Source organism: Oryx dammah, unplaced genomic scaffold (assembly GCF_014754425.2).
Source record: "Oryx dammah isolate SB20612 unplaced genomic scaffold, SCBI_Odam_1.1 HiC_scaffold_23, whole genome shotgun sequence".
In the NCBI taxonomy this organism is placed as follows: domain Eukaryota; kingdom Metazoa; phylum Chordata; class Mammalia; order Artiodactyla; family Bovidae; genus Oryx; species Oryx dammah.
Window position 1 is genome coordinate 56,688,733 of NW_024070207.1, and position 12,742 is coordinate 56,701,474.

At 39.1% G+C, this 12,742-nt stretch overlaps 1 protein-coding gene across 3 annotated transcripts in view; it reads right to left on the reverse strand.

Annotated features, from left to right (window-relative positions):
• BRCC3 (BRCA1/BRCA2-containing complex subunit 3) overlaps positions 1 to 12,742 on the reverse strand; it is a 76,919-nt gene that overhangs the window by 48,847 nt on the left and 15,330 nt on the right. For all 3 annotated transcript variants that reach the window (XM_040265550.1, XM_040265551.1, XM_040265548.1), the window contains 2 exons: positions 9,402 to 9,490; positions 7,802 to 7,857 (listed from right to left, as the gene is read on the reverse strand). In XM_040265550.1, the coding sequence (XP_040121484.1) occupies positions 7,802 to 7,857; positions 9,402 to 9,490 (145 nt within the window). The remainder of the gene's footprint in view (positions 1 to 7,801; positions 7,858 to 9,401; positions 9,491 to 12,742) is intronic.

Consider the following 12,742-nt stretch of genomic DNA (forward strand, 5'->3'; position numbering starts at 1 on the left):
TTGCTCCATCAGAGCTTGGGTCCCCATGTCTGTCTTTCTCTCTCTCAAGCCCACTGAGCTCACTTTCTTGCCTGGGCTTCTAAGACCCTCTTGAGAAGGTGCACTGTGCCTTCACTCCCTTGAGAGGGCGCCTGGTGCCTACGTGAAGTAGTGCAAGCTCTGTGTCAAGAGCTTTATTGGTTTTCTGCATAAACCAAGGAATATCAGCTTCTTTCTCTCTTTTACTTTCTTATCGTCGACTCCAGATCACCAGGTTCTGGTCCATTAAAGGACCTCAACAGGTATGTAGGGGTATCTCATTGCAGTTTCAATTTTCACTTCCCCAGTACTTAAAGAGTTCAGTATCTTTTCCTGAACAATGATGTTCAGTTCATCTTTTTATGTGCTTACCTGCCATTCTTACATACTTCTTGGTGAAGTACCTGCTCATATCTTCTGCCCATTTTTTATTGGGTTGTTTCCTTTTTTATTGTTGAATTTTGGGAGTTCTTTGTATATTCTAGATACAAGTCTTTTGTCAGATAAATGATTTGAAATATTTTCCTACTGTAGCTACTGTTTTCATTTAGTTTCTTTCATTCTGTAGAGTTTTTAATTTTGATGAGGTGTTCATATATTTCTTTTATGGAAAATGTTTAAAAAAATTATTGTAGTTGATTTACAATGTTGTGTTACTTTCAGATGTACAGCAAACTGAATCAGTTAAATATATATATATCCACTTTTTAAGATTCATTTCCCATATAGGTCATTACAGATTGATTGAGAAGAGTTCCCTGTGCTGTATCCAATTTCAGTTTTTCAGTTCAGTCACTCAGTCATGTCCAACTCTTTGCAACCCCATTGACAGCAGCACGCCAGGCTTCCCTGTCCATCACAAACTCCCAGAGCTTGCTCAAACTCATGTCCATCCAGTTGACTGATACCATCCAACCATTTCATCCTCTGTCATCCCCTTCTCCTCCTGCCTTCAATCTTTCCCAGCATCAGGGTCTTTTCCAATGAGTCAGTTCTTCGCATCAGGGGCCAAAGTATTGGAGTTTCAGCTTCAGCATCAGTCCTTCCATGTATATTCAGGACTGAGTTCCTTTAGGATGGACTGGTTGGATCTCCTTGCAGTCCAAGGGACTCTCAAGAGTCTTCTCCAACACCACAGTTCAAAAGCATCAATTATTCAGCTCTCACCTTTCTTTATGGTCCAACTCTCTCACATTCATACATGACTACTGGAAAAACCATAGCTTTGACTAGACAGACATTTGTTGGCAAAGTGATGTCTCTGCTTTGTAATACGCTCTCTAGGTTGGTCATAGCTTTTCTTCCAAGGAGCAAGCGTCTTTTAGTTTCATGGCTGCAGTCACCATCTGCAGTGATTTTGGAGCCCAAGAAAATAAAGTCTCTCACTGTTTTCATTGTTTGCCCATCTATTTGCCATGAAGTGATGGGACCAGATGCCATGATCTTAGTTTTTGTATAGTAGATCCTTATTAGTTATCTATTTTATATATAGTAGTATGTATATGTCAATCCCAATCTCCCAATTTATCTGCACCCTCCTTTTTCCCCCTGGTAACCAAAAGTTTGTTTTCTACAACTGTGACTTTGCTTTTCCCTTGCAAATGAGTTCATGGAAAATGCTTTCAGTTCCAAGAATAAGAAATTGTTGGCAAGCCCAATATTCTATAGATTTTCTATCTTTTCCCCTAAAACTTCCATACTGTTTTCAGTTTGGACCTGTGATTCCTTTAAATTTTTGTTTGGTATTAGATTTAGATTGACGTTTATTTTGTATATGGTAGTAGAACTGTCCTCCTTTCTCTACTAAATAGCTCTTCAGTTTTGTCAAAAATCTTTGTGGGGGTCTATTTCTTAACACAATTCTGTTCCACTAATCTAGCTGTTTATCTGTTAACCAATACCACACTGTCTTATTATCATTTCATAATAAGTCCTAAAGCTGGGTAGTGTGATTCCACCAACTTTATTCTTCCTTTTCAAAATGAAGGTTTTCAACTTCCTTTGCCATTCCATATAAACACTAGAATCAGTTTGTATCTACAAATACTTTTGCTGAACTTTTGACTATTGCTCTAAATCTATAGATTATTTTGAGAACTGAAATCTTGACTATTAATCTGCTGAGTCTTCCAGTCCATAAACATGGTATGTCTTTCCATTTAACTAGGTTTTCTTTGATATCTTTCATTAATATTCTGCGGTCTTCAGCATGTAGATTTGATAGATTTTGATACATTTTACACCTGTTTCATTTTTTGTATTACTGTGCTAAAAATTTGTTTCCAATTTTCTATTGCTACCATATAGAAATATTCCCTTTGTGTGTTGATGCTGCATCCTATTGATATCACTTAAATCACTTATTAGTTCTAAGAATTTCTTTATAAATTCCTTGGGATTTTCTATGCAGACAACCATGTCTTATGCAAATGGGGATCAATTTATTTTTTCCAATCCATATGCTTTTAATTTCTTGCTTTATTGCACTCAGACTTCAGGCACAAAGTTACATAGAAGTGGGTAGAGGGGGATTTTCAGCACCAAACTCTACTTCTAGGACTATTATGATTGATAGACCTTTTAATCTATAGGCCTCTCCAGCTGTTTTCTGGAGGTAAAATTCAGAGAACATAAAATTCACCACTATAACCATTTTAAAGTCTGTGATTCAGGTACTTGTACATTCACAATATTGTGCAACCATTACCGTTACCTAATTCTATAGTAGTTTCACCACCCCAAAATGAAAGCCCATACCTGTTAAGCAGTCACTCCCTGTTATGGTCTGAATTGTGCCCCCCCTCCACCCAAATTCAAATGTTGAAACCTTAAGCCCCAGTATCTCAGAAGGTGACTGCATTTGGGGAAAGGGCCTTTGAAGAGGTAATTAAAATAAAATGACAGTTAAGGTTGGGTCCAAGTCCAGTCTGACTGCTGCCCTTATAAGAGGAAACTTGGACATGCAAAGTAACAACAGGCATGCACATGTATGGAGGAAAGGCTACGTGAGGACACAATGAGAAGGCAACCATTTGCAAGCCAGGAAAGTGAAAGTGAAAGAAAGTGAAGGTCGCTCAGTCATGTCCAACTCTTTGCAACCCCATGGACTATACAGTCCATGGAATTCTCCATGCCAGAGTACTGGAGGGGGTAGCCTTTCCCTTCTCCAGGGGATCTTCCCAACCCAAGGATCGAACCCAGGTCTCCCGCATTGCAGGTGGATTCTTTACCATCTGAGCCACAAGGAAAGCCCACAGCCATCCTAGTATCTCATTACGGGTCTTAAAGACTAATGATGTTGGGCAGCTGTCTCTGTGGTCACTGTATATCCTCCTTGGAGAAGTGGCAATTTGGTCCTTTGCCCATTTTTAAAAATCGAGGTGAAATTTACATAACATAAAATTATCCATTTTAAAGGCAACAATTCAATAGAATTTAGTACATTTACACTGTTGTAAAACCACAACCTCATGTAGTTCTAAAAAATTTTCATTACCCCAAAATAAAATCCCATATCAATTAAAGCAACTGCTCCCCATCCTTCCCTCTGACCAACCCATGCCAAACACCAGTTTTTCTGTCTCTATTCTGGATACTTCATATAAATGAAATCCTACAATATGTGACCTGTTTTGTTTGGCTTCCTTTACTTAGCATTAATGTTTTCAAGATCGTTCCACATTGCAGTTTTAGTACCTCATTCATATTTTTATGATGAATAATAGTCCCCTGAATGCATATATCAATACTAAATTTTGTTTATCCATTCATCAATTGATGGACATTTGGGTTGTTTCCAACTTTTGGCTATTGTGAACAGTGCTGCTATGAATATTCATGTCCAAGTGTTTGAGTACCTGTTTTTAATTATTTTTGGTATATACCTAGGAATAGAGTTGCTAGGTCATATGAGAATTCTGTGTTTAACTTTTTGGAGAACCTCCCTGATACTTTTTCACAGCAGCCTCAACATTTTACATTCCCCACCAGCAATGCCTGAAGGTTACAATTTTTCCACATCTCTATCAACACTTGTTATTCTCCACTTTTAATATTATGGTCAACTCAGTGGATTAAGGTGGGATCTCATAGTTTTGCTTTGCATTTTCCAAGTGATTAATGATGTTGAGCATCTTGACATGTGCCTGTGGACGTTTTGCACATTTACTTTGGAGAAATATCTATTCAAGTCCTGTGCCAATTTTTAAGATGTCATTTTATACATTCTGGATACTAGAGTCATTCAGATATCAGATTTGCAATATTTTCTCCAATTCTATTGTCATTTGACTTCCTTGATAATGTCATTTGATGCAGAAAAGTTGTTATGAAATCCAATTTATCTGTTTTCGTTATCCATGCTTTTGGTGTCATATATAAGATTCCATTCCATAAGATTCAGTCGTGTCCGACTCTTTGCAACCCTGTGGACTGTAGCCTACCAGGTTCCTCTGTCCATGGGATTCTCCAGGCAAGAATACTGGAGTGGGTTGCCATTTCCTTCTCCAGGTGATCTTCCCAACCCAGGGATCGAACCCAGGTCTCCCGCATTGCAGGCAGACGCTTTAACCTCTGAGCCACCAGGGAAGTCAAGATTCCATTAACAAATCCAATGTCATGAAAATTTCAGTTCAGTTCAGTCGCTCAGTCATGTTCAACTCTTTGCGACCCCATGAACCTCAGCATGCCAGGCCTCCCTATTCATCACCAACTCCTGGAGTTTACCCAAACATGTCTATTGAGTCAGTGAGGCCCTCCAACCATCTCATCCTCTGTTGTCCCCTTCTCCTCCTGCCTTCAATCTTTCCCAGCATCAGTGTCTTTTCAAATGAGTCAGCTCTTTGGTGTCTTTTCAAATGAGTCAGCTCTTCACATGAGGTGGCCAAAGTATTGGAGTTTCAGCTTCAACATCAGTCCTTCCAATGAACACCCAGGACTGATCTCCATTAGGATGGACTAGTTGGATCTCCTTGCAGTCCAAGGGACTCTCAAGACTCTTCTCCAACACCACAGTTCAACAGCATCCATTCTTCGGCGCTCAGCTTTCTTTATAGAAAATTTCTTTCAAGAAAAATTACCACTATGTTTTCTTCTAAGCATTTTATAGTTTTAGCTCTTCTGTTTAGGTCATTGATTTGATTTAATTTTTATACCTAGTGTATGTGGATAACTAGTTGTTCCAGCACCACTTTTTGAACAAACTCTTCTTTCCTCATTGAATGACATCAGCATCTTTGGTGAAAACCAATTGGCCACAGATAGGCAGCTTTATTTACTTCATTAGTCTCTATGTCTCTACTTTTGCCAGACCCACAGACTTTAGTTAGTGAAACTTTGTAGTAAGTTCTGAAATCTGGAAGTATGATTCCTCAAATTTGATTCTTCTTTTTTGATATTTTGACTCTTCAGGACACTTTGGAATTTCATGAGTTTGAGGATTATCTTTTTCATACCTTGAAAAAGGGTCATTGGAGTTTTGTACAGATTTTACTGAAGCTTTGGTAAGTACGGTCATCTTCACAATATTATGTCTTCTGTTTCATGAACAAGGGATGTCTTTAATTTATTTAGGTATTCTTCCTTTCAGCAATGTATCCTAGTTTTAACTTTATAAGTCTTTCCATTCTTGTTTTTTTCCAAGGTATTTTATTATTTTGGATGCCACCATAAATAGATTTTTAAAGTGTCCTTTTTTTGATGGTTCATTGCTGGTATATAGAAATACAACTGATTTTGAACACTGCACCTTTGCTGAATTTGTTTATCAACTCTACTTGCTCTGGAGTGTTTCTTTAACATTTTCTATATATAGGATCACATCACCAGCAAATAGTTTTACTTTTTACTTTCCAATTTGGATGCCTTTTCTGTTTCTGCCTAATTGTTTTGGCTGGAACTACCAGTAAAATGTTGAGTAAAAGTGATAAAAGTGGGCAAAGTGGTCTACCTTGTCTTGTTCCTGATCTTATGGGAAAAACCTTTCAGTCTTTCAACATTGAGTAAAATGTTAGCTGTGGGATTCATAGAAGTCCATAAATATTGAGACATGTTCCCTAGATCCCTAGTTTTTTGAGTGTTTATATTATGACTTTTAAATTTGTCAAATGCTTTTTGTGCATCATGTGTTTTTTTTCCCCTCTTCATTCTATTAACATGGAGTATTAATCAACTGATTTTCTTATGTGCTGTTGAATTCAGTATGGTAGTCTTTTGTTGAGGATTTTGCATATTAAAAAGATAATACACTATGATCAAGTGGGATTTACCCTGGCATACAAGTGATGTTCAACATAAGAACTAGTTAGACAAAGATATCACAAAAAATTATAAAATGTTATTATGAATACAAATGCAAAAATCCTCAATAAAATACTACCACACTGAATCCAATATCATCTTTGGCCTCTGGAAAGAGTTTGAGAAGGATTAGTGTTAATCTTTCTTTAACTGGGTGGCAGAATTAACCAGTGAAGTCCTCTGGTCTTGGAATTGTCTTTGTTGAGATGTTTCTGAATACTGATTCAATCCGTCAGTAACACTAGGGAGTCAAAAGATAGTGTCTGCTATCTGCTGTTGATAGGATAAGTAAAACAGCAAACTACTTAAGGTTAGAAAAGTAACAACAGAAGAACAGAAAGGAGGAATATAACTACACTGGGCAGAATGGAGATGGGGCGGTATCACTGGGCTAAATCCTCCTTTGTGAGAAGAAGAGTTAATATCTAAAATTAGTAAATCAAGAAAGAGTATTGAAACAGAAGAACTAAAAACAAGATTTGGAGAAAGAAGTCATTCCTCCTGACGAGTAAGACTATTGATCATAAAATGTGTACCATTCTGTATTTTTATACACATACATCTATTACTGTGATGAAAACTGTAACCCTTGTGTATGATTCAACATTCCAAACCCATGTAAAAATACAATGAAGTCTTCCCACTTCTTCTCTGATGCAGTGACTGATGTGTTTTGGTCCAGATATTCATGAATGGTATAGCATTCTATAAATACTATTCTTGTATCTTGCCTTTTACTATTTAACAATGTATCTTGGAGATGTTTATGTATCACTCCTGAGCTTCCTCCTATTTTTAATAGCCAAATATTACTCTATTATACTGTACTGAGAGACATCTGTTCTTTTCCCCAGGTCTTTGCTCTTTCAAACAATGATATTGTAAGAAATTGACCAATACTATAAGAAAAAAATCTGAAGCATTCTTTGCTTCTGTCTCCCAATGAGATACTGAACGTGGCTTTCATCTCTGCCTGCTTGGTACATGCCACAGTGTATGAGATACAGTAGATACTGTACTTGCTAATTTAGCTTGAACTAAATTTCAATGAAGGAAGTAAGCTAGGTAAACATTTCAATGAGATGCTGTAAGTCTAAAATCAAGTTTATGGCACAGGAAACACAAGAGCTTATACAAATCTCTAAGACTGCATACTCAGTCTTTGTTTCACAATTCATCAGAGAAAGGAAAAGTTGACAGTGCAACTCAGTTTAGAATAATACTGGAAAGGAAATCTGGGACAGGGCTGTAATGATGTAATTACAATGTCCAGACTGCTTATGTTAGCCTAGCTTTGTAGATCCACAGTATCCAAGATACTAAAGAGATGCTAACTCCTCACAGAGATGTTAGTAAGTATAAGTAGACTAAAGAATTCTTCACGTCTTACTAATGAGAGAAATATTAATAAAATGAAACAAAACAATCAATTCCCTGGACTGGAGAATAACCCACCAATACATACATATATCTCTGTCATACTTACTCTGAGCTCTTTTGGGCCTGTATGGATTGAAAGCAAGTATAGAGTACCCGTCCAGTCTTAAAAAAAAAAAAAAAAAAAAAAAAAACAGAAAGAAAAAAAGAAATAAAAGTCACACAGAGGATTAGTATTGAAAAAAGTACAGCAACCTAATAGACTGTAAGCTAAAACTCAAATGCCCCTCTGGGACTGGAAGGTTAGAAGAGATTTCTAAAGATGGAATATGCATAAATCAGCTTCTGTAAGAAGGATAAAATACTCAGTCAACATGAAATGGCTACAATGAAACATCTGCTCATATGACAGCAGATAAATGGTCACAAATGCGAGACCCAAGAAACTGAGGAGACCATTCAGACTCCTTTGTTGGAAACTGACAAACTGATTCTGTAACTGTCTATAATGACAGTAAATAAATTTATAATGCCAAAGCCAAAAGCATTTCAAATGAACTATGAAGTTCAAGATACTGAACTTTAATGTTTTCACAAGAGTGATATTATGAAGACTATTCACTATGAACATAGATCCTGAGACTATAACTAATGTACTAAACAACAGAACACACTTGGTGAGCTGGCAAAATTCACACTTGGAGCATGAAATTTTCTTTTCATTTGCAGTGACACATAGTAAAAGCTCTTGATCGGAACATAAAGCTCAAACAGAGGCACTCTAAATAGAGAATGGCGTGTGCTAAATTGCTTCAGTTGTGTCTGACTTTTTGCAATCCTATGGACTACAGCCTGCCAGACTCCTCTGTCCATGGATTCTCCAGGTAAGAATACCGGAGTGGGTTGCCATGTCTTTCTCCAGGGGATCTTCCCCGAGAATGGCAAGACTAGCCATTGATTGAGCTGCTTAACTACTCTGAGCTTGTTTATTTATCCAGAAAATATGGATAATAATAACCCTCAGAGGCTGTTGTCAGGGTCTGAACATATTTATGTCAAACACGTAATGACTAAGTGCCATACAATACGTGATAAATGGTGGCACTTGTTACTATGATTAGCCACCAAAAAATATACAGAATCTGGCCACTTCTCATTGACTCCACTCCTACTGCTGTAGTCAAATGTCCATTATCTCTTCCCCAGTTACTGCAGTTTCTCCCTGGTTTCATGGATGTCATGGATTCTGCACCGCCTCCTTCCCTATGTCCCCACCAGCAGCCCCCACCCCAGACCTCACTGGAGGATGAGCACACGAGTTATCCAAACCAGGATACTTCCAAGAAGGAAAGGTGTGGCCTGAATAGGAGACTGGGGGCAATGGGGTGAAACTGGGACTGATGGAGGCAAGCTGGGACAGAGGGTCGTGTTGCACCCATGCTGACTTCCTTGATATCCCCCCAAACGTTCCATGCTCACCACAGGGTCTTTTCACTGGCTTTTTCCCCTGCCTGGAATGCTCTTCCCCTAAGAAATCCGCAAGACTTGCTCCCTCAGTCTTCAGCTCCTGACTCAATGACCCTACTCATTGAAACCTTCCCTGGACATACTATGCAAATTCCCAAAGATCTTTCTCTATTCTGTGTGTGTATTTATACCTGCACATGCCTACATGCCTATATCCACAGAGAGACATGCACATACAATACCTTTGTATTTTTATCTTCTATGAAGCAGGAAAATATAAGTCCTACAAAGCCTTGATCCATCATCTGGTACATGGCTTGTGTGCGGACATCTGCAAAGAAACAAAGATAAAAATCCACTGTCAGTGAACTCTATCTCCCAGACGTGAAAATATAAAGATACCCAAGATTCAGATTCTAAAAGGACAATGGGGATATATTGGAATGACAATACTCTTGTCAAAGTAAAAGCTTTTTCATTTGTTAGGGAAATACTATGGGAGTCAGCAATTAAATAATAAAATGTACTAATGATTCTAGGCTGCCTAGCCCATGACTAGCCCTGCTATGAAACGGAGTGTAGAAAGAAGATGGAAAACTTCTGTTAGCCCCAAAACACTTGATAATTTCTTGTAGAAAGACTCCAAAAGAAAATAAAAAGGCATGGAAAGGAGACAAAAAATATTTCTGAGAATAAACTTTTCATGGACAGCTTCTAAAGAAGTGAATATATTAGACCTGATATTAAAGAATGGCAGTGTTGAACTATTACCTAGGAAACTATTGTATAGAAGTGACTGCTATATTTTAAATAGATAACCAACAAAGACCTACTCTATAGCACAGGGAACTCTGTTCAATGTTCTGTGGCAGCCTGGATGGGAGGAGAGTTTGGGGGAGAATGGATACATGTATATGGCTGAGTCCCTCTGCTGTCCAGCTGAAGTTGTCACAACACTGTGAATCAGCTACTGTTGCTGTTGTTCAGTCACCCAGTCATGACTGACTCTTTGCGACCCCACTGACTGAAGCATGCCAAGCTCTCTGTCCCTCACCACCTCCCAAAGTTTGCCCAAGTTCATGTCCATTCCATCGGCAATGCCATCCAGCCATCTCATCTTATCTTTCCCAGCCTCAGGGACTTTTCCAATGAGTCAGCTGTTTGTATCAGGTGACCAAAATACTGGAGTTTCAACTTCAGCATCAGTCGCCATCCCAATTCCCAAGAAGGGCAATACTAAAGAATATGCTAACCATCGGACAACTATACTCATCTCCAATGCTAGTAAGGTCATGCTTAAAATCTTGCATGCTAGGCTTCAACAATATGTGAACCATGAACTTCCAGGTGTTCAAGCTGGATTTAGAAACGGCAGAGAAACCAGAGATCAAATTGCCAGCATTCGCTGGATCATAAAGCAAGGCAATCCCAAAAAAACATCGACCTCTGTTTCATCAGCTACACCAAAGCCTTTGACTGTGTGGATCATAATAAACTGTGGAAAGCTCTTAGAGAGATGGGAATACTAGACCATCTTACCTGTCTCTCGAGAAACCTGTATGAGGGTCAAAAAGCAATGTTTAGAACCCTGTATGGGACAACTGACTGGTTCAAGATTGAGAAGGAAGTATGACAGGGCTGTCTGCTGTCACCCTGTTTGTTTAACCTATATGCTGAGCATATCATGAGAAATGCCAGGCTGGGTGAGTTACAAGCTGGAATCAAGACAGGTGGGAGAAACATCAACAACCTCAGATATGTGGATGATACCACTCTAATGGAAGAAACCAAAGAGGAACTAAAGGGCTCCTTGATGAGGGTGAAAACAGAGTGAAAGAGTTGACTTAAAACTAAATGTTAAACTAAGATCATGGCATCCAGCCCTATTGCTGCTGCTGCTGCTAAATCGCTTCAGTCATGTCTGACTCTTAGCGACCCCATGGACTGCAGCCTACCAGGCTCCTCCATCTATGGGATTTTGCAGGAAAGAGTACTGGAGTGGGTTGCCATTGCCTTCTCTAGCCCCATTACTGCATGGCAAACATAAGGGGATGATGACTGCAGCCATGAAATCAAAGACACCTGTTTCTTGGCAGGAACGCTATGACAAACCTAGACAGTGTGTTGAAAAGCAGAGACATTATTCTGCTGACAAAGGTCCATATAGTCAAGGCTATAGTCTTCCCATATGGTATGACCAGCTATATTATCAGCCTATGGTATAATGGTTCCAAATCAGGAAAGGAGTATGCCAAGGCTGTATACTGTCACCCTGTTTATTTAACTTATATGCAGAGTGCACCATGAGAAACCCTGGGATAGAGAAAGTACAAGCTGGAATCAAGATTGCTGGGAGAAATACCGATAACCTCAGATATGCAAATGACACCACCCTTATGGCAGAAAGTGAAGAACTAAAGAGCCTCTTGATGAAAGTGAAAGAGGAGAGTGAAAAAGTTGGCTTAAAGCTCAACATTCAGAAAACTAAGATCATGGCATCTGGTCCCATCACTTCATGGCAAATACATGGAAAAACAGTGGAAACAGTGACAGACTTTATTTTTGGGGGCTCCAAAATCACTGCAGATGGTGACTGCAGCCATGAAATTAAAAGACACTTACTCCTTGGAAGGAAAGCTATGACCAACCTAGACAGCATATTAAAAAGCAGAGACGTTACTTTGCCAACAAAGGTCCGTCTAGTCAAGGCTATGGTTTTTCCAACAGTCATGTGTAGATGTGAGAGTTGTACCATAAAGAAAGCTGAGCACCAAAGAATTGATGCTTTTGAACTGTGGTGTTGGAGAAGACTCTTGAGAGTCCCTTGGACTGCAAGGAGATTCAACCAGTACATCCTCAAGGGAATCAGTCCTGAATATTCACTGGAAGGACTGATGCTGAAGCTGAAATTCCAATACTTTGACCACCTGATGCTAAGAGCTGACTCATTTGAAAAGACACTGATGCTGGGGAAGATTGAAGGTGGGAAGAGAAGTGGATGACAGAGGATGAGATGGTTGGATGGCATCACCGACTCAATGGACACAAGTTTGAATAACCTCCAGGAGTTGGTGAAGGACAGGGAGGCCTGGTGTGCTGCAGTCCATGGGGTCGCAGAGTCAGACATGACTGAGCGACTGAAATGAACTGATGGTACAATCAGCTATACCCCAATACAAAATAAAAACTTAAAATAAAAAAAGAAACAGACTCACAGACTTAGAGAACAAACTTATGGCTGCCAGGGCAAAGGACAGGGGAAGGGATAGTTAAGGACTTTGGGATGGCCATGTCCACACTGCTGTATTTAAAATGGATAACCAACAAGGACCTACTGCATAGCACATGGATCTGCTCCATGTCATGTGGCAGCCTGGATGGGAGGGGCCTTTGAGGGAGAATGGATACATGTATATGTATGGCTGAGTCCCTTTGCAGTCCACCTGAAACTATCACACCATTGTATGTTAATCGCCTACACTTCAACACAAAATAAAAAAGTTTTTTTCTAAAAAGTGACTAGAGTAGAATTAAACACTGCATTCCAGGGAATAGAAACAAAATCTCACTAAATGGTTATGTA